This window comes from Camelina sativa, chromosome 19 (genome assembly GCF_030686135.1).
Source record: "Camelina sativa cultivar CO46 ecotype springtype chromosome 19, ASM3068613v1".
NCBI classification, from domain to species: domain Eukaryota; kingdom Viridiplantae; phylum Streptophyta; class Magnoliopsida; order Brassicales; family Brassicaceae; genus Camelina; species Camelina sativa.
The window spans coordinates 3,669,189-3,691,142 of record NC_141898.1 but is presented as its reverse complement, the minus strand read 5'-3'; the positions used below and the strand labels follow the sequence as shown (position 1 = coordinate 3,691,142).

Sequence of the window (21,954 nt, the reverse complement as noted above, 5' to 3'; positions counted from 1 at the left end):
TTTACTCTTCTAAAGTGATTCATATGTTAATGTTTATACGGGGAAGGTGTTTGTTTAAAAATAGCACTAAAACACAACCGAGACCAAGTTAAAAGAAAAACGATTTGACGTTTCTCATATTTGTAACTAAACAGCGAGCTGTTTTTCAGGCGTTTTATTTCGATCAAAACGGCAAGCAGTTTTTTCCTTCCCTGCGTCATTGGATTTCGCCGGCTTCGATCTCTCCCCACACAACACAGACAGACACAGTATCAGAAGGGCTTCGTCTCTCATTCTCCTTGTCGATCTCTCCCTTTCACTCCCCCATCCCAATTCCCAAAACCCCAAATTTTTGGGGTTCTTCAAAATCTCATCCACATAATCGGGTTCAGGTTCTTCGATCCTGAATCGATTATTTATTTTATTTGTGCAAGAGAATTAGTATTCGCAGAGTGTGGCTCATATGAAATCATCGCGAGCGCGGCAGTGTCTGCTGGTTTTTTTGCTCTGTCTTACCTTAACGAATCTCTCCTATGGAGAAAATAAGTTCAGAGAGCGTAAAGCCACCGATGACGAACTGGGCTACCCTGAAATGTAAGTTTTCGATCTATATTGAGTCCGTCTTGGGTAGAGAGGATGCAACGCCTCAATTTGATTGTTGGAGATATGTTTCTTTGCTCGTAAGGCTCTCTCTCTGTTTGGTTTCTCCGATTTAAGTTTTTTATTTGGGTTCTGGGTCGTTTCGTTGTGCAGTGATGAAGATGCTTTGTTGAATACTCAGTGCCCGAAGAAATTGGAGCTGCGATGGCAAACTGAAGTCACTTCTAGCGTTTATGCTACACCCTTGATTGCTGATATTAACAGGTATGGTTTTGTTTTTTTACTCACGTTTTGGAATTGGTTTTCTTTTGTGTTGAGGATCATTAGTGTTGGTTCCATATATTGTGTGCTTAAAGCCCGAATTGGATTTTTTTGTTGCAGTGATGGAAAGCTTGACATTGTTGTTCCATCTTTTGTTCACTACCTCGAAGTTCTTGAAGGAGCTGATGGAGACAAGATGCCAGGTACTGAATAATTTCTCTTGTTCGTGTTCATCTAATGCTGTTAGATTATTGAGGACTTTGAAAAAGGTTAGTGATGCTCTCATCAAAATGTTAGGTTGGCCTGCTTTTCACCAGTCAAATGTGCATTCGAGTCCTCTTCTATTCGACATCGACAAAGATGGTGTTAGAGAAATTGCTCTGGCTACCTACAACGGCGAAGTGCTCTTTTTCAGGTAATTTTTTTATCTTAAACGATGGATGTACTTTTATCTTTAATCATGGTCCTTGGAATTTTGTGGGTTTTCATATGATGCTTTCTTGTTTCCAGGGTATCAGGCTTTCTGATGTCAGATAAGCTGGAAGTGCCACGTAGAAAAGTGCACAAGAACTGGCATGTAGGACTGAATCCTGACCCTGTTGACCGTTCACATCCTGATGTTCATGATGATGAGCTTGTGGAGGAGGCTATGTTATTGCATTCATTGACCAATCGTAAGTTTATTAAACTTTCTACATCAGTTTTCTTGTTTGCTGCTTAAATTATGCCCTTCTTCCACATGATCCACTTGGTTAAGTTTATGTTCTTCCAAATTTTAGATTTAGAGACACTGAACTGCTAATGATTGGTTGTTTGCTTTAGTTAATTGAAAGTGTAAAGCTAAGTTTTTGCTTGGTGTAGCTGCCTCACCTAATCTGAAGAATTTATATTCTGTATCTTGCATTTATTTTATGAATTTTACATCTGATGGGGCTCCCAACCTTGCTTATCAGTATCTTCAGTATTTAGAGGGTAGAAAAAAATACATGGATTAGCAGAGTCAGTTTAATTCTTGATGAATGTTTACTTTGTGACTTTCACTTCTCCTATCTGTAGAAACGAATGCAACAACCACAACACCAAATGTTACTGTCTCAACGTCCAAAGAATTTCATGGCAGCGAAACTAACGTTTCATCTCATGAGGATCAAAAGAAACCCGAGAATAACCAAACAGAAGCTGTCGTAAAGCCTACTCCAGAGCTACATAATTCCTCCATGGAAGCTGGAGCAAATAGTTCGGCAGCAAATAATACTACAGCTGGCTCTGCAGAAAATCTCAACGGAAATGTAACCACCAATGAGGTGGATCAAAGGAAAATTAGTGAAGATAAGAATGAAACTGTTATAAAATTAAATACTAGTAAGGATAATTCCTCAGAAACTCTGAGGACATCTGGAAACAGTAGTGAGACAGAGACAGTTACCAAAAGTGGGAGGCGGCTTCTGGAAGATAATGGCTCTAAAGAATCTGCGGACGGCCATTCGGATAATAAAGACAACACTGAGGGTATTCGCATGGCCACAGTTGAAAATGATGGTGGCTTAGAAGCTGAAGCAGATTCATCGTTTGAGTTGTTGCGGGATAATGATGAGTTACCTGATGAATACAGATATGATTATGATGATTATGTTGATGAGAAGATGTGGGGTGATGAGGAATGGGTCGAGGGGCAACACGAGAACTCAGAGGATTATGTGAATATTGACGCCCATATACTGTGCACTCCTGTGAGTTTCATCTATGTCTAAAACCATTTTTTTCGATTTCTTACTTCCATGAGAGATCTTACAGTATCACTTTTTATCAGGTAATTGCTGACATAGACAAAGACGGAGTACAGGAGATGGTTGTTGCTGTTTCCTATTTCTTCGATCCTGAGTAAGTTCATCTTTCACGCTCGAAATGTTCCCTGATCTGTCAATGCAAAAGCATCATAAGTAGTATTGCATGCATGAGGTCTTAATATTCCCAATAGCGTTTCTAGTTTAATCACATTGCAGAATATCGGTTAGCTGACACGATAAGCTAATTTTCAGGTACTATGATAATCCAGAACATCTAAAAGAGCTTGGTGGTATTGACATCAAAAATTATATTGCTAGTTCAATTGTGGTTTTCAATCTGGAAACTAAACAAGTCAAGTGGATCAAAGAGCTAGATATGAGTACGGATAAAGCAAACTTCCGTGCTTATATTTATTCTTCCCCAACGGTAGTTGATTTGGATGGTGATGGTTACTTGGATATTCTTGTCGGAACTTCCTTTGGCTTGTTCTACGCAATGGATCATCGTGGTAAGACCTCTTGTTACTTCCTTCTGTTTATTTATTTCCGTTGATGACAATTCTGCCTTTCTTGCTACTGCTTTCTTCAAGCAATGCTTCTATAGCATTCACAGTAAAAGCCCACACTTCTCTCAAAATTTGTATGTTAAATTTGAATATTCCATATCTCTCTGCAAGACAGAAATTTCACTCTTATTAGATATTTCACTCTTATTAGATATTTAGATTCCTATTCATATTGAGAGTTTTTTTTTCCGCCATTTTCTCATAAGTATGATATTCAGGACAATGCACAAGTCTTACAACACATTTTTGTCACACTGGGTATTCGTAGCTGTTTCCTTGCAATTACCGATGTTTGTTTGGATTCTAAAATTGTTATCTTTTTGCAGGAAATATCAGAGAAAAATTCCCACTTGAAATGGCTGAAATTCAAGGGGCAGTGGTTGCAGCCGACATAGATGACGATGGAAAGATTGAACTTGTAACTACTGATTCACACGGAAATATAGCAGCATGGACCACGCAAGGAGTGGAAATTTGGGAAACACATCTAAAGAGTCTTGTTCCCCAGGTAAAAAGTTACCCACCGTTTGTTCTCATCAGATATAGAAATCTCTTATGTATGAACCAGTTGTAGGAGCATCATCATGAGATCTGTGTGTTGTTACTCTTAGTTTAAGTCCCAGAATAAGACTCAATTTTTTTAACCATGAACACTGTCTCCGAATTTGATCACTTCACAATCAGTGATCGTTGCCAATCTTCTCTTGCAGGGTCCTTCTATCGGCGATGTTGATGGTGACGGACACACAGACGTTGTGGTTCCTACATCATCAGGAAACATATACGTTCTTAGTGGAAAGGATGGTTCGATAATCCGTCCTTACCCATACAGAACTCATGGAAGAGTGATGAACCAACTTCTTCTTGTTGATCTAAACAAGCGAGGTGAGCAGAAGAAGGGCCTCACCATCGTTACTACATCCTTTGACGGTTACCTGTATCTCATAGACGGACCCACCTCGTGTACGGACGTTGTTGATATTGGTGAAACTTCGTAAGTCTCTTTTCTTCCTCTCGGCACATTAATATCTATAGTAGGTTTGTTTTTCCGATGGATATTGACCGCCAGGGTGTTCCGAGTTACAGATACAGTATGGTCTTGGCTGATAATGTTGACGGTGGAGATGATCTCGATCTCGTTGTCTCAACTATGAATGGAAACGTCTTTTGCTTCTCAACGCCTTCTCCTCACCATCCCCTTAAGGCAAGATCAATCCCGAACACTATGTTGAGCGGGTCTTGCTTAACATCTTCTTGATTCTTTTTATAATGTGCGAGATTACTGATTTCAGTCTTGTTTCATCAGGCTTGGAGATCTACTGATCAAGGAAGGAACAATAAGGCCAATCGCTATGATCGTGAAGGCGTTTTTGTCACGCATTCGACCAGAGGTTTCCGTGATGAGGAAGGGAAAAACTTCTGGGCTGAGATCGAAATCGTTGATAAATATAGATACCCATCTGGTTCACAAGCACCCTATAACGTTACTGTAAGTTCCTCAAAACCTCAATAGATGGGACATGGCCTCTTTCTGAAACTAAACTTGCTGTTTTCAAATGTACAGACGACGCTGTTGGTTCCAGGCAATTACCAGGGAGATAGGAGGATAACACAGAGCCAGATCTATGACCGTCCTGGAAAATACCGGATAAAACTACCAACAGTCGGAGTGAGAACAACAGGAACTGTAATGGTGGAGATGGTAGATAAGAATGGACTCCATTTCTCAGACGAATTCTCACTAACTTTCCATATGTATTACTACAAGCTTCTGAAATGGCTTCTTGTCCTCCCGATGCTCGGGATGTTTGGTCTGCTCGTGATTCTACGGCCTCAAGAAGCGGTGCCCCTCCCATCCTTTTCCCGCAACACAGACTTATGATCGATCTTAGGTACCATCTGGTAAACCGGATGTACACACATCCTTCATAGAGCTCATCTAAAGAATCCAGGGACAATTTCGTGCTAGAGTTTTCAGGTTCTGTATCTTTATAAAACCTGTAATTCTGACTTTTAGTTTTAGATCAACTCTCCTCGGAGTTTTAAAAAGTTAATGCACTACTTAAATGTGTCAAGAGTCCATTTTTGAACTAAAGAAGATACAAAGATCTATGGTTCGCAAACACAAGTTCATTCCCAATAAAAGGAGTCCATAAAAGTAATCAAGTGTCTATACCCAAACGCCGAAGGCAATGGGAAGAATGTAGAACAATTTATATATACACATACATATAAACAAATCTTCAAGAGAGCTGCAACAATGGCCTCTTACCAAGTCTCTTCATCTCTCTCTCCATACTTCCTGTGAGCATCAGACTAAACATCTTGAGATCGCAGAGAAAAGACCAAACCGGATGCCCAAAGCTCGCCGGAACATTTCCTTCCACGAAGAAGTGGCTGTACCAAGCGAACCCGTAACCAAAGAGAGGCACGAGAGCAACGAACCACCAGCTGATCAAAACCGAACACAACAAAGCCAAGAGGCTGGCGATTATACCTATGAAGTGCCATCGCCTCGTTGATGGATTCGAGTGTTGCATCACGTAGAAAGGCCAGAACTCCTCAAAGCTTCTGAAATTCATCTTTTTTTTTTTCCTCTCAATCAAAATCCCTAAATTTTCCGATTTTTGATGATCTCTCGAGTTTTTTTCTTCTTCTGGGTTTCGTTTCTGAATGTGAAAGCGAAAGGAGAGAGAGATAGAGAAGACGAGAGAAACAACGAACAAAGATTTTTATAGATGAAGAAAATGAAAATAATTAAACAAATGATTAAAAACCATATTCTCTCGAGCCTTCAAAGCCCACATTATACCGGGCTTTTTAAGTATATTTTAGGCCCAATCTCAATTTAATCTCGACAAAAAGAGTTTATTAGAAGAGAAACTAGTTATTAAGGTGAAATTAATGGTGATAACGGAAGAAATTAAAAATTTTGATTTTTAAAACCCATGGTTTAGAAATTGTTTCCCTCCTACACACACAGTAACGACAATCCCATCACTCAGAAAATTCCCCAAAATCACTCTCTCTCTCTCTCCCTCGCGCTAGGGTTTCCGATACCAAATCCCTCAGAAATTTAGGGTTTTTTCCCCAAATCGGAATGAAGCTGAATCAGAAATTAAAGAAGCCTTGTTCATCCACGAAGGTACCATATTTTATCAATCACTTGCTCTCATCCAAATCTCAAGGCAAATGTACTTAATTTCTGTTTTTTTAATTGGGGTTTTGTTTCCGTCTTCGTTCTTCCAGCTGATTCTGCAAGAGATCATCGGTTTGACTACAAAGAACGACAATGGATTGGCCTCAGTTACTTGCAGCTCCAAATGTGTTTACTTGGCCGGATGCGTTGTGGTGGTCTACGATGTTGATTCCTTCACTCAATCTCACCTCGTTGTATCTCATCGTATGCCTAAGCCTTTGAGTTGTGTGGCTATTTCCCAGAATGGGCGGTTCGTTGCTGCTGGAGAGGTAAATAATAATGATTCTGTTTCCATTTGCGTATAAATCTAGTTTTATGTATCGTGATTTTGGTTTTCTGGTTTTTTGATTTGATCTTTCCTCAGTCTACGAATCTTTCTGCAGTCATGATTTGGGATTGTGAGACTTTGGGACTTGTCTCGGAGCTTAAAGGCCATCTTTATGGAGCTCACTGTCTTTCCTTCTCACCAAATGGTTAGTTCTCCTTTTCTGCTTTTGTTGCTCGAACCGTCTTTTTTTAAGGTTCTCATCCATTTCTGTTTTGTGCATTTTTCCTTGCTTTGGTGTTTAGGGGAATATTTGGTGAGTGTTGGAGCATATATATATCTTTGGGACTGGCGCAAAAGTATCTTAGTGGCGAAGATCAAAGCCAGTTCTAATTGCTCTGAGATAACGTCTGTGACATTCTCATCCAATGGAAAATTCATTGTTACTTCCGGGAACAAGCACTTGAAGTACTGGACAGTGGGTTCTTTTCAGAGGACACGTTCAAGTAAAGTTGGATCTTTGGTATATCATGGAAAGCCAACTGATGATATTTTCCAAAATGGAAACTCTTTTGTATCAGTGATATCAGCCAACAGTGTGAAATCTAGTGGAAGTGACGAACAAACTGAAGATGTTATTTCAATATATGTTCTTACAGAAGCAGGTAAACGCTGAAACAGTTATAACTGTTAATATGAGTTTTTTTACACTCGTTCGAATGAAAATAAGTAAATTTATTGTGTTCTGTAGGTGTTCTAATGCTCATGAGTAATGGGATGTTAATCAAGAAGTCGGTAGATCTGAAGGTACAACAACTTCATTTCATTCTCTTTTGTTGTTAATCTAGGAACCATGAGACAATGCTTAGCCCCATCATTTAGACATGTAAAACAATCATTTCCTGTAGTCCATACGCATTGACTGTATTTTCCTTGTGGGCTTCGGCAATAAGTTTGATTAACTGTATGCATTGGCTCTAGGTGGAAAGACATGAATAAGTTTTCATGTTAGCTTGTGGAACTTTCAGATACAAACCTTCCGAGCTTTTCTTCTTTTCATAACAAGAACTTCTTCTATTGGCTTGCAATGAACTGTCAGGTTGAAAAATGTTTTGCTCTATCTGCATCCAATCGATTGATAGCCTGCGCTTGTAGCAAGGAACGGTCCAGCTATTTACGCCTGAAACTTTAGATTATGCTGGCAAAATACCATTTTCAGATGCTAAAAGCAGCACCACTGAAAATCAGTCTCATTCAGGAGAACTCGAAAATGTAGAGTCTCCGCCTGTTATCTTCCCAGACGCAGTTGCTTGTCAGTTTTCTACCACAGATAAGCTCAGTGAGTGTAGAAGAATCTTATAATAGCAGTACGTTGCTTACCTAATTTCCTTCTGACAAAAGGTAATATTTTGGCTTCACAGTTGTCATCTATGGGGATCGTAGTCTCTATGTTTGGGATGTGAATGATGTGAACAAGGTAATTGTAAACGTATTTCAGTACTTTGCGCAGATATTTAGTTGGTTTTGAAGTTCTTTCTGGCGCCAATGTTACTTCTGAAGTTTCCTGTTGAAGCTTAGAGCACCAACTGCATATGGTGAAACTTTTCTTCCTTATTCCAGCCTACTAGGTGCTCGATGATGGTATCACATTCTGCCGGAATTTGGGATATAAAAAACCTCTCTTGTGGAAATATGCACAGTCCAACAGCTGCATGTGTAGCTAGGGGATGCAGTGAAGGGGTTTCTTTCACTACATGTTCTGAAGATGGAACCATCAGGTTGTGGGATCTTGCTTTCCAAGTGGATCCGTTAGAAGCTAATGCAAGCAGCAATCCCTCAGAATCTTCAACACAAGGGATTATGCATTTAGGTAATTATAACATATGCTCGGAATTTGAGACCAATTAGTGTTAATATATTTCTGTTCATCTTTGTTTTCAATTAGTCATTTTCCCTCATTATTATGATAATGCAGCTAGGGCTGGAATTTTTGAACGTGATCTCCTTGAGACATGTGGTAGCAAATTTGGTTTCCGAGCACTGGCAGTAAGTGAAGATGGAAAGTACTTAGCAGCTGGTGACTGTGGAGGAAATCTTCATATATATGATCTACAAGAATCAGAATATACAAGCTTTACGGTAATATCAGTCACCGTTGTTCAATATTAGTCTTCAGTGGTTGGTTTCCAGACATCATATTCCTAAGCCTCTTATTGAGAACCATCTTTCAGGATGCTCATGAAGCAGAAATTCAGTCATTGAGCTTCAGCTTTCCTGGAATGAAAGACGCTGATTCTGAAAATACCTCAAGCAGCGATTTCTTGCTTGCTTCTGGTGGAAAGGGCCGAGCGATCCACCTTTATGATGTCAAAAGGTGTTAAATAACCGCTTTGTTATGGTCTTTTGATTTACCTAACAAGGGCCATACGAACTTATATGTTCTTGTTGTCAGGAACTTTGATCCCGTTGGGAGTGTTTGTAGTTCAGCTGCGGTAACTTCTGTTAAATTCGCATGTAATGGCCGGAAAATTATAACTTCTGGTGCAGATAGGTAATTTTTTATATGCTGCAAGACCACGAAACTTGCATACTTACTCTATTTTTTTTACATCCGCATATTTACTTTAGAGAAATTTATGAGATAATCGTTGATATTGTGGCAGGTTAGAGCTGTTTGACGTTGTCAGAAAAGCAAGTAGTGTTCGTCTTTCACCTTCTCTTCCTCAAACTCTCTCTCACGGAACCATCTCTGATGTGGCTGTAGATCCAACATCAAGACTTGTTGTCACAGTGGGACAGGTATTGGTACCTCTCGGTAAACATTAATATATTATTACCTTATCTCGAACACCTTGAGGCAATTAATCGTACACCTAACATCTGTTTAAACTTTAAACAAACAAGGAGTCTGATGGTTTATCTCATGATTGCAGGATAAGAAGATAAACATATTTGACATAGAAAGTGGAAAGCTCGTCAGATCATTCAAGCAAGACCGAGACCATGGAGATCCCATAAAGGTGCTTTGAACAAACATTTTGATTAGACTTCAACATTGTTTGATGTGATAGTGCTGAAAATAAGATCTCTTCCACAGGTCATTTTGGACCCAAGTTGCAATTACTTGGTATGCTCTTACTCTAACAGGACAATCTGCTTTGTGGATTTTGTCACTGGAGAGCTGGTTGCTCAGGCCACAGGACATGGTGAAGCTGTGACTGGTGTTATTTTCCTACCTGATTGCAAACATATCATTTCAGTAAGTTTCTGAATTGTAGTTTTCTGTTACTTACAACTGTAAGAAGCTTTGCTTATGGATGAAGTCAACATTAATGTCTTTTATTGTATTGAATTCCCATAAAAGAGCCTACTATGCTCGAAAACCTGGATCTATCTTTCTTGGTATGCCTCAAATGAAAGCAAAAAACTGAGAGAAACTTTGCTTTTAACTTTTCTTTGTGGTTATTGTCAGGTTGCAAGTGACGGCTGTATATTTGTCTGGAAACTTCCTTTGCGAATAGCTACACGTATTATACGGGCAGTAAATGAAAATGGCAGGTTAACTGTGGTCCAACTCGAAAAGTTCAAGCAAATTGCAGTTGATTTGGAGGAAGACAATCCAAAAGATGCATCATGTTCTGCAAACTATAAGCCAGTAGAAGAAAACGCAGATCAAGTGCAGCTACGCTCTCCATGGACATCCTCATTTAAGTTCAGCGTTTCTCGACTTCCTAAGTGGGCTCAAGTTTATGTGGAAACATCTGATATTGCTACCAATTGTCAGAATTCTATTTCAAACCAGGTACAAGCCCAAAAATTTGCATGCTTTCTGGGAATCATTAGAAAATGCTTTTTCTAGACCCAAAATTTCAGCTAAAGGCTTTCAGTTCTTCTGATATTGTGTATCTTTATTGCCTCCACATCAGAAACATGAAGATAAAAGTCTAGCAAATACTGTTCACAGTGCTGAAGAATGCTCTTCTGTTGAATGCCAAACTCCCAAGCAAGGTTCAAAAACCGAAAAATCATGCCTTGGAAGCCTATCCAAAAGCTCTAGCGACACAGAAACTTCAGATATTCAAGGAGATGCTCCTAGGTAAGAAGCTTTCTTCATTACTGCAGTTCTTCTCTCTATCACTCTGTCTGCTTTTATGAGAACCACACTGATTGTTTTAATTTTGCTTCTCAGCAGCCATAGGAAAGAAAAAACCCGTTGGAACACTATCTACAACGTGTGTTTGGATTTTCTGAATTCTCCAAACATCCAAGCATCTTTCATTAAACAACAGAAACCTGAAAATCTCTGCACCAAACATTCTGCCGAGCAGGGGGACATGCTCAAGCAATTTGATAACAATTTGTCAATGATAGACGAGGTAACAGCTCTCTTCCCTATTGCTGCGACATGTTTTAGGTTACCAAGAGAAATTTTGATGGTCAGTTTTTTTTCTTTCTTAACCATAGGTTGATGCCGAAAAATCATTGCAGCAAAAAAGGTATTCTTCCCAGTTTTTCCTAAGAAGAGACTACATTGGCGGAACCAAACAATTTATGCGTACGCCCTCCCAGAAATCAGGGTACAAGACTTTGAGGTCGATCCAAGAACATCTCCCTCTTGATACGGTGAATGATCAATCTTCACTTAGTTCAGAAGACCATCCTGAACAGGTTTCACCAAGTCATATTTTTGCTAACTATCAACTCACTTATACATTACACAGCACAGATTTATACAGACACAGTTACATATTTATAGGCCAACATAGTGTTCGTGTATATAGTAGTAAAGTGGTTCCAACGTTACGTTTTATGTAACCAGTGGTTTTGTTATGTCACAGGACAAGTCCTCTTCAGAAGTATTCCATGATACAGTTGCAGACGATTCACTTCAAGAAATGGTAACTTCCTGCCGTCAAACACTACACGGTTTAAACACTGCTGCTGCAGTTTTTGTCCAGTCAATGTCGGAATTGTCTGAAGCTTCTCCTCGAGATCAAATCTCAGGTGAACTCAGAGCCCAGTTGTTTGGTGAAGCAGCTTTGATGATCCCAGAAATGTCTCATAAAGTTAATGAAGTTGTTGCCAAGATAATGCTTGAGCAAGAAAATAGAAACAACAGCGATAGAATAGTCTCCAATTAGTTCGAATCAGTAGTAACCAAAAAAGACTACACAAATAAATCCTCTGTACAGTTATCAGTTACTTTACCATACAAAAATTGAATAAATAATGGATTGTTTGTTGCTCGTCCTAATTACATTGACTGGTTTGCTTTTCAAATCATTTCAGATTCCATATAATGTACATACGTTAACCCATTTAATGTATAAACTACTTTTCTGATAAAGTAATTATTTACTTAGTTATTTAACTTGTATGTTCTTGTAAGTTTCAAGATCGATACGATGAAAACACATATATGTGGCTAAGTCTAATTACGTGTATGATCGACTCTGAGTATGTATGAGCATAAAGTAAATAAGACACAAGATTTGTTAATGAGGTTAGGATAACCTACATCCGCGGAACCTAGTCCAGAACTCATTCACTAGAAAAGGCTGCAACCTACAATTGCTATATGGCACCCACCACTCTTTCCTAGAATTACAATGAAAGAAGACTACCACTAATTGTCTTTTCCGACTAGTGTAGATCTTCAACAAAACCATCAAAAGATCTCTATCTTATTGATGGGGCGACACCACACATCTTGTGTGCATCTCTTGAAACTACCTTGAAGCGCGCAAGTCTTCATGAAGCGCCTTCTCGATATTTAGATCAATTGCCCAACCCTTAAGGTTAGCAACTTTCCTATTATACAACAAATAGGAATTGGGAGATTAACAATTGTACAAACCCTAGGATTGACAATTTTCCTATTATACAACAAATAGGAATTTCCTCTTATACAACAAATAGGAAAGTTTCTCTCCATGATCCCATCTTGAATCTTCTATTCAAGATGTTCATCCAGCTCAGCAGCCGCCACTTGGCTTGTCCAAGTCGACCCCAAGCTTCTGTACTCAAACTCTTTAACTCAGCTTCTTGTACTACTTCTTGCATTAACGTCGGACTAGTACAAGAACTGCTTCAGACGTTATATATCTAACTGCAAGGTTCTTGATTCAATACCTTCTCTTTTCTGCTTTGTGTTAGGTAATACATCATTCTCTTTGTGAAGTAATACTTCATCTTTTGTGTCAATTCTTTCGGCATTTGTATCATGTAATGCATCAGTCTCTCTGTCAGTTTTTTCTTGTTTTAGTAGAGAATCCATGACATGTTCTAAGCCTTATAAAACTTCAATCAACACAACATCTTCGTACGAGTCTGTCATCTACAAAAAACGGATCCAGCAAAGTAATGTAAAGATATCCACCAAAGTAGTGTTTCAACAATGCCTTTTTCGTATCTCTCTTCCTTTGAGAACTACTACTACTACTATAGCTACTGATTTTCATGGCGATTAGTAATAGACTTTTTTTTTTCTCTGTTAGGTCAGGTACTCAGTTAATAATAGACTTGTTTTATGATAGTAAAAGTTAGTAACATATTCAGTACTAAACCTATATACGATAATATTCTTCTTTTTTTTCCAAATATACGGTGATATATTGGATCAACTCTCAAAACCCATCTTAATTTTGAGAGAGGAACAAACATGAACAAAAAGATTAATGTGTCAAATGTTAAGTTAATCGTTTTCTTAAATAATCTTGGAATCGAATATCATCTTTACATTATATACATATACTACGTAACTAAAAAAAACACTATAGTTCACACAAAAAGAAGAAAGAAATGTAATAAAGCAAAGCCTAGAAATTTGTCCTGTTTTGAGTGCTTTTTTGTCTTGCTTTAGTAACATGCTTAAAAAAAAAAACAGCTCCCTCCTTTATTGGGATTCCTCACTCTTTCTAAAAAAATTTCAAATTCTAGTAACAAACAAATCTCAAAGTATATGTTTAGCTCCCTCCTTCTCTTATGTCTCTTTCTCATCTATTCCATCTTTCATTAATTAATAATTCCGTTTTTTTTTTTTAAATTATACTCCATTATGGTTTATTACTAGGTTTCAACCCAAAATTATGTGTTAGTTGTAAAAGACACTAACGCATCACATGTTTAATACTACCGCACAAACGATTAATACGGATGTAGTGTACATTAGAAACTATTACACGAGATACAGTTAGGCACGACCAAAATCAAACGGTAACCGTATTTCGGACAGTAACCGGACCGTATTTGAACCGTAACCAGACCGTAACCGTATAAAATGGTTAAAAACCGTAACCGTTAACCGTAAAAATGTGGTTAAATTATATTAACCATAATTGTTAATTAATCATAACCGTATCAAAACCGTTGGTTAACCGCATAGTTAAACCGTAATTCATTAACCATAACCGTTTTACAAATGTAATAAAATATACTAATAATTATTTATTTAATATGAATTATATGATTTATAGAAATATAAATACACTAAAAGAACATATTAGTTATAAATAAATAATATCAATTATATTATATCATCAAATAATATTAACTGTATCATATTATCAAATAATCGTAACCGTGTAAAACCGTAACTGCTTTAACCGGAACCGTATTCAACCGTAATTGTTTAACTGTTTATTAAACATTTATGGTTAAGGTTAAACAAAATTTCTAATCATAATCGATGTCTGATAAACCGTAATTGTGATAACCGTAACCGTGGTTATGCCTAGCCTAGATACACTACATGGACACTTATTAGTTAAGAGAGTATCTGAGTAAGAAAGTAACCAAAGAGACTTTCATAAATGTGAATAGAATGACATACACAAGCATGTTGGGTCCAAAATAGAGGCTTTTATGTAAAATATTAAATCTTTTCCCATTCATTTTTTCATTTTAAAGTGAAAAATAATAAGTTGGGTTGTTTTTTTTCTTCTTGATAAATTGGGAAAACCAAAAAGCCTTTGATTTCTGTGAGTTGTCGAATGTTGTGGGCCAAAAAGGTTCATATTTGATTGTCCTTTTCCAACTCATTATTTCTCTTGTAATGATTATATGTCTCTTTTTTTTCCTTTACCTTTGATCCAATGTTTTTCATAATTTCTATCACAATAAATAAAAGAACAATTGAATAAAAATGATAGACAAATAATGTTGAAAAATTTATATATCTTTGTTGGTATTATGTCATAGAAAATTTTGAAGTTGCCTTAAATTAATCTGGTTTTTGAGAGATAAATTAAGTAAGGTGAATCAAGAAAGTTCAAGTATCTTTGTATCCTCAAGTGTCTTAGGGTTTGTTCTCACTTGGGAATAATAGGGTTATCTGCAAGCATGCGCTGGTCTCCTCTTTTTTGTTTTGTTTAGTGGACTTAATGACTAGTTTGAATACAGATAAATTGGTTTGAGTGAGCTTACCTTAACTTTTTTTTTTCTTTTTAACATCAAACTCTTTTTTCCATGTTTTTCTTCATTCCATTAATAATACCCATAAAAAAAAAATTTCAATCATGATCTTTAATCCATGATTAAATTGCCCACAGTCTAAAGATAATATATTATATAGCGCTGTAATAATTATTATGTTTTTTGTTTAAATGGCACTATTATTACTAATCGGTTAACTATTCAAATGTTTTACCAACCTGCTTTGGTTTTGTTATGCGTTTGTATTATTTTCATATTTTGGCTTTTTTGTTCCTATCGTTAATTACGACTTTACAAGTATTCATTTTCTCTATCGTTAATATCTTTAAATTTATTAAGATAGAGAATCAGTTTTCTTGCAAATAATACAAAATTTACTATACAAAATTATAAACGAGAAAGAAGTAAGTGAAAAGACGTGATTTAGTACGAATAGTAGTAAAATTCAGTATGAATAAACACCCACATTAATGGCATTGATTGCGTGAGAGAGGTTTCATGGGCTACGAGGCAGCAATGAACGTCAGTGCGTCACGCACACACGACCTTAAAATAATTATTTAAACGTAACAGATAAAAAAAATGATATATTTACGGTTTGACCTTAGAAAAAAAAAACAAGTCCATGCTATTTAACTACGAAAGTATACCTTTAGTAATAATAGTACATACAACAAAGGAACCGCCAATGATGAAGAATAATAATACTTACGTGGGAACTAGTTGGAAGATTCTTACTTATAATATACACACAAATAGCTAGACATCCTTATATATCTTTAAAACGTAAGATTGTAACCAAATTATTAAAATACAATGGTATATATATATATATATATTAGTACATCGTACGATGATGGTATAGTATAGGGAAACAAAAATGAACCCATAAAACGATGGAAAACGACGGCGTATAGATGAAGGACAAGATGTGCTTCCCATGCTAGAGACATTCGAAGACCGTACGTACTACCTCAGTTCAGGACAGAATATATCAAAATCTAAATATATAGTTCTACAGTCCAATTAAACATCAAATTTTAAAAATTTGTATTACATATTTAAAGAAATATATAGAATAAATGCAACCACGTCCAACACTAGAGGATAAATAGATTTTTAAAGAAATCAATGGAGAGAACAGAGAAAGAAAAGAAACAAAAAGAAAAGCCAAGACAAATTTGATCAGATAAAGCAACAAAAAATAGAAATAAAAAGGTAAAGAAAGCATCGCAAAAAAGAAGCATACAAATAAATAATATACAGTCTTTGATAACGAAAACTACTCAAATCGAAAAAAATTCTCATAGTTTTTTTAATTTGTTCTTGGATATCAAATGCAATTCTTCTAGCAAGTAGTATAGTTAAAAACAAATGTTTTTGAGATTTCTTGATTTTGTTACGATATACTAGTACTACTATTCTGGTCTTAATTTTCAACCTCTATATCTCTATCTCTCTCTCTCGTTTTAATATATTCCTACGAATATCGAGACGATTGATTTGCAAAAATAATGTTTAGAGAAAAAAAGAAAAAAAAAACAAAAAAAGGAAAAAGAGAAGAGAGAGAAAAGGAAAAAAGCAAGAAGGGAGAAAGCGAAAGAAGAGAGTGTCACAGAGACAAGAAATTAGGAGTGTGATTTTTGCTTTTTCTTTTCTTCTAGGCTCTCTCTCGTTCTCGTATCGTATTGTCCGAATCTTTTTTTTTTTTTTTTTAAACTATCGAGAGAGGCAGAGAGAGAGAGAGGGGAGGGTCTCTAAAAATCTAACTGTGGTGATTTTGATTTAAAGCAGTAATTTTCATATATGATTGATGCGATAATTGACAAATGATCATTACCGTAGCACTGTATACAAAACCGGAGAGCCTCGCACCACTGTCATTTTACACACGAATCCAATTATTATAATATATGTATATGTTTCTTAATGTTTTTTGGTATCGTTGGTTGAATCAACGTTAGAGTCGTCATTATTGATTTAAATTAAACTGAACCATGTGTTCCTTTTGGAAATTTTGTCCTAAAGCAGTGTGAAAATTTTGATTGTTTTTTTTTAGTTAAAAATTTGCTTTTTTGACAAAGCAAGCAAAAAAAAAAATCCACTTTGCCACCGACCCAACAAGTAACGGGTTTATCATATAACATTACATTATTACATGACTTGAGACAAAAAAAAAAGAATTAGAAGAATATCAGGTCAATTACGACACTACATATCTCTCAATTTTAGCTCTATCCATCCACTTGTTTTGGAAGAAACATGTAATTAGCAAAAGCAAAATGTTTGATAAGTGTAAAGGTTTAATATGTTTTTTTGTCTTAAAAAAAGTAAAACAAAAATAAAGATCTTGGCTTATACCATCAATAAAGCTGGACAAAATTTCTAGATAACCGTACATTAAACACGCTAATACCATATACTAAAAACATTATACTATTCTTACTTGAAAAAAACTGATTTATTTAATTTAGTTTTGGTTCTTCTCTGCTTTAATAATAATTCTTGACATTTAGTTTTGTTGTTTCTCTGTTCTATCTCCTTTCTCTTTCAATTACCGTTGGAACAAGACCAAGTTTCAGAGACAACACACTTCCCCCAATCTCTCTCTCTCTCTAACCTCATTGTTGTCTCTCTCTATAAGCCAAGACCAGACAGTGATGATGATATAGCTATGAGAGCAGAGGGAGAGAATCCATAACAACCATTATATCCCGTCATGAATCCAGCTACTGACCCACCAGTCTCCGTCGCCGCATCAGCAGCAGCTTTAGCTCCGCCTCCACAACCTCCACAACCTCACCGTCTCTCTACCTCTTGCGACCGTCACCCAGAAGAGCGTTTCACCGGTTTCTGCCCTTCTTGTCTCTGTGAGCGTCTCTCTGTTTTAGATCAGAGCAACAACAATGGCGCTGCCTCCTCCTCCTCTTCTTCTTCTCGGAAACCTCCCACCATCTCCGCTGCGGCTCTCAAGGCTTTTTTCAAGCCTTCCGGTAACAACGGAGGAGGCGGTGTAAACAACAGCGGAAACGGCCGGGTTAAACCCGGATTCTTCCCTGAGCTCCGTCGTACTAAATCTTTCTCAGCTTCTAAAAACAACGAAGGGTTCTCAGGAGTGTTTGAGCCACAACGTAGGTCTTGTGACTTCCGTAGCTCTCTTTGGAACTTGTTTAGCCAAGACGAGCAACCAAACCTTCTAACCTCTGTCTCCGGCGGCGGTGATGTTGAAGTCGAGCCGAGTAAATCTAGCGTTGCGGAGCCTGTTTTAGAGGTTAACGACGAAGGAGAAGCTGAAAGCGACGACGAAGGAGAAGCTGAAAGCGACGACGAAGTCGAAGAGGAAGAGGAAGACTACGTCGAAGCTGGAGACTTTGAGATTCTTAATGATTCCGGCGAACTTATTAGAGAAAAAAGCGACGAAATTGTTGAAGAGATCGAAGAGGTTGTTATGGTAACGGAGAAGGCTATAAGAGAAGAGGAGCTGAAGCCTATTAAGGATTACATAGATCTTGATTCTCAAACCAAGAAGCCATCGGTGCGACGGAGCTTTTGGTCGGCGGCCTCTGTTTTTAGCAAGAAGCTTCAGAAATGGAGACAGAATCAAAAGATGAAGAAGCGGCGTAACGGCGGCGACCATAGGCCGGGATCAGCTAGATTACCGGTGGAGAAACCGATTGGGAGACAGCTCCGTGATACTCAGTCGGAGATCGCTGATTACGGATTCGGCCGGAGATCGTGCGATACAGATCCTAGATTCTCCCTCGACGCCGGAAGATTCTCTCTTGACGCCGGAAGATTCTCCGTTGATATCGGAAGGATCTCGCTTGATGACCCTCGTTACTCGTTCGACGAGCCGAGAGCTTCTTGGGACGGGTCTTTGATCGGACGTACATCGTTTCCTCCCGCCGCGAGAGCTCCTCCGCCGCCGTCGATGCTTTCTGTTGTGGAAGATGCGCCGCCGCCGGTGCACCGTCACGTAGCCCGAGCGGATATGCAGTTTCCGGTGGAAGAGCCACCGCCACCGCAGCCACCGGTGGTTAATCAAGCTAACGGAGTGTCCGACCCGGTTATAATCCCGGGCGGGTCAATCCAAACCCGAGACTACTACACTGACTCATCGTCACGGAGACGGAAGAGTCTCGACAGGTCATCAAGCTCCATGAGGAAAAAGGCTGCAGCGGTTGTGGCTGATATGGACGAGCCAAAGCTTTCAGTGTCGTCGGCTATATCAATAGATGCTTACTCAGGAGGATCAATGAGAGATAATAACTATGCCGTGGAGAACACGGATAACGGGTTTTTCCGGGAACCGCCGATAATGGGCGGCGAGAGGAAAGTGAATAGTAACGATAATAGTAACAAGAAGTCGAGGCGGTGGGGGAAATGGAGCATCTTGGGACTTATTTACAGGAAGAGTGTTAACAAGTATGAGGAAGAAGAGGAGGAAGAGGATAGGTATAGGAGATTAAACGGTGGAATGGTGGAGAGATCGTTATCGGAGTCATGGCCGGAGCTGAGGAATGGAGGTGGGGGAGTAGGAGGGCCGAGGATGGTGAGGAGTAATAGCAATGTGAGCTGGAGGAGTACCGGTGGTGGATCACAGAGGAAAGTCCACGGGTTGGATAGGAATAAGAGTTCAAGGTATTCACCTAAGAATGGGGAAAACGGAATGTTGAAGTTTTACTTGCCAACTATGAAAGGTAGCCGGAGAGTGAACGGTGCAGGTGGCGGCGGTGGTGGTGGCGGAGGGTGGGCGAATAGTCACGGGCATTCAATAGCGAGGAGTGTAATGAGGCTGTATTGATTGGGATCAACAAATTGTTCATTGGGGTTTAGCTCTATGAAGTCTGAACCTTTTTGTTATTTCTCGTTGGGTTGGGTTTAATTTTGGTGCAATTGGTTTACTTTTTTAAAAAAGATGTTAAGGGGGGGAGGCATTTTCAAACGAATCACTTGTTGACATTGTCTATTTTAACCGGAATAAACCGCCTTTAACCAGCTATTATTGGTATTACTTACGTAAAATCGACTACTAACAGTCTAACACAAAGATTTTTTCTTTTGTATGCCATTCATTTTAGAATTACTGAAGAAAAATAATAGCATTAATGAGAATCATAAAGAGAGTTTCGAGTTCAGAACTTCAAAGAAAATAATAGCAAGAGTTGATTTACAAGGAAAGTTTCGAATTCAAAACTCCAAAGAGAATAATACCAGTTGTTCAGAAATCATAAGGAAAATTTCAGGTTCAGAAGTTCAAATGTCAACTTTCTTCAAGAAATCTCAAATGCCAACCTTCTACAAGAATTTTGAATGCCAATTTCTCCAAAAACTCTCAAAGATGATTGCCAAAGTGGAGTACTCCTTGGTACAACAAGACGCATTCTTGATAGACATGATGATAATCGATTGCTACAAATGTCGAGTTAGAAGTACATGTTTTTTTTTTACCGCTCTTAGTAAACCAAATATCTATTCTAAATACATAAACTAAATACATTTATGCATATCATTCTAATACAATACTTTTGCTGCAACTTATATTCAATTAGTGGCGGATAGAGAACAATATTTTGTCTAGGACACATATAGTACATAACTAATAATATATTTAATAAATAAATATTTTTGTTTATATTTAAGTATATTTTGTATTTTTAAATATATTTTAAAGCTTGAAATCAAAAATAAGCCAAACATTTTGAAAGAATTGTTTATATTGTTTTATGATTATGCTTAATTACATATATGGGGAATCTTGATATTTTTGTTCCTTCTCCACTTCATGAGTTTCTCAAAGAGGCTCAACGACTTCTCAACATTGAATTTTTTGGCTCTTAAAACTTTCAACAAAACTATTCTGCTTCTGTCACCTTCCAACAGTAGGATTCCCCATATCGTGCGTTTGAGAGCAGACTTTGTTTCTAAATACCTCTGCACCAATAGCCTAAATTCATTAAGAGCTTTCCTCTCTGAATCAGAAATTTCTTTTTCAACTATCGGCTGATGTCGTCTCGGTTGCGGCTGATGCCCTTCCTCGATTTCTTGGATAAAGTCCGTTCTGAAAATTAATAAAAGATTGAAATCCACGAAACCAAAATCTTAATAATAATTAGCCAAAATAATTGTAAAAAAAAAACTATTGGTTAAAGGAATCATAAGGAGAATTTCAAGTTCAGAAATTCAAATGTCAACTTTCTTTAAGAAATCACAAATGCCAACCTTCTCTAGGAAATTCAAATGCCAATATTTCCAAGAATTATCAAAGAGGTGTTACAAATGTCTACCAAAGAGTAATCCGTTTACCAAAGAGTATGCTTGATAGATATGATGATAAAATAAGCCAAACATTTTGAAACAACTGTTTATATTGTTTTATGATTATGCTTAATTACATATATTAGATACAGATTTGCTTTATTAATTAAAAAATAAGCTGTTACAAACTTATAATTCATGATTTGTATTATATTCAAGATTATTTATCAAATCATCATACAAATTCAAATTTTTAAAAATGATAAATTTACTACAAAAAGAGATAATATTGTATGATGTTACTAATTTAATAGTTTAATTACTAACATTTTTTATATTAAGATATATGGTGATTAACAGATTACTACATATTTACACCATACTTTCAAAAGGAATCTATATTTAAAAAAAAAAAAATTTGAATTAGATCTATGAAAAGAATTTTTGAAATATAACTACATACATAAAAGCATCGATGTGCAAATATTGAATTTAAAATATTTAAAAACCAAAAACATAATATTCTTTCTAGATCTAATAAAAAGAAGATAAAAAAAACTGTTACTTTAACCGGAATAAACCGCCTTTAACCAGCTATTATTGGTT

At 37.2% G+C, this 21,954-nt stretch overlaps 2 protein-coding genes and 2 pseudogenes across 4 annotated transcripts; 3 read left to right on the top strand and 1 right to left on the bottom strand.

The window, feature by feature from the left end:
- The first annotated feature begins 39 nt into the window (after window positions 1–39).
- LOC104764606 (protein DEFECTIVE IN EXINE FORMATION 1) lies at window positions 40–5,316 on the top strand. Its single transcript, XM_010488168.2, has 13 exons — window positions 40–573; window positions 733–843; window positions 961–1,043; window positions 1,138–1,255; window positions 1,351–1,514; window positions 1,897–2,570; window positions 2,651–2,721; window positions 2,880–3,136; window positions 3,520–3,701; window positions 3,904–4,187; window positions 4,280–4,397; window positions 4,500–4,682; window positions 4,758–5,316. The coding sequence occupies exons 1-13, from the start codon at window positions 443–445 to the stop codon at window positions 5,073–5,075; spliced, it is 2,694 nt and encodes an 897-aa protein (XP_010486470.1). The 5' UTR covers window positions 40–442; the 3' UTR covers window positions 5,076–5,316.
- On the bottom strand, window positions 5,261–5,775 carry LOC104764604 (uncharacterized). The gene has a single exon (XM_010488166.3). It carries the CDS (start codon window positions 5,773–5,775, stop codon window positions 5,437–5,439), a length of 339 nt encoding a protein of 112 aa, XP_010486468.2. The 3' UTR covers window positions 5,261–5,436.
- A 390-nt stretch (window positions 5,776–6,165) lies between these two features.
- LOC104767383 (uncharacterized) lies at window positions 6,166–12,004 on the top strand (annotated as a pseudogene). Its single transcript, XR_015590550.1, has 19 exons — window positions 6,166–6,338; window positions 6,443–6,661; window positions 6,757–6,865; window positions 6,963–7,322; window positions 7,409–7,464; window positions 7,757–7,996; window positions 8,079–8,134; window positions 8,278–8,527; window positions 8,633–8,796; window positions 8,889–9,031; window positions 9,110–9,208; window positions 9,321–9,456; window positions 9,591–9,677; window positions 9,755–9,916; window positions 10,130–10,459; window positions 10,584–10,753; window positions 10,850–11,033; window positions 11,122–11,325; window positions 11,496–12,004. The product of XR_015590550.1 is annotated as an uncharacterized LOC104767383 (transcript).
- Window positions 12,005–17,343: 5,339 nt separating this feature from the next.
- Window positions 17,344–20,092, top strand: LOC104767382 (protein OCTOPUS pseudogene; annotated as a pseudogene). Its single transcript, XR_015591787.1, has one exon. The product of XR_015591787.1 is annotated as a protein OCTOPUS pseudogene (transcript).
- Window positions 20,093–21,954: the final 1,862 nt, after the last annotated feature.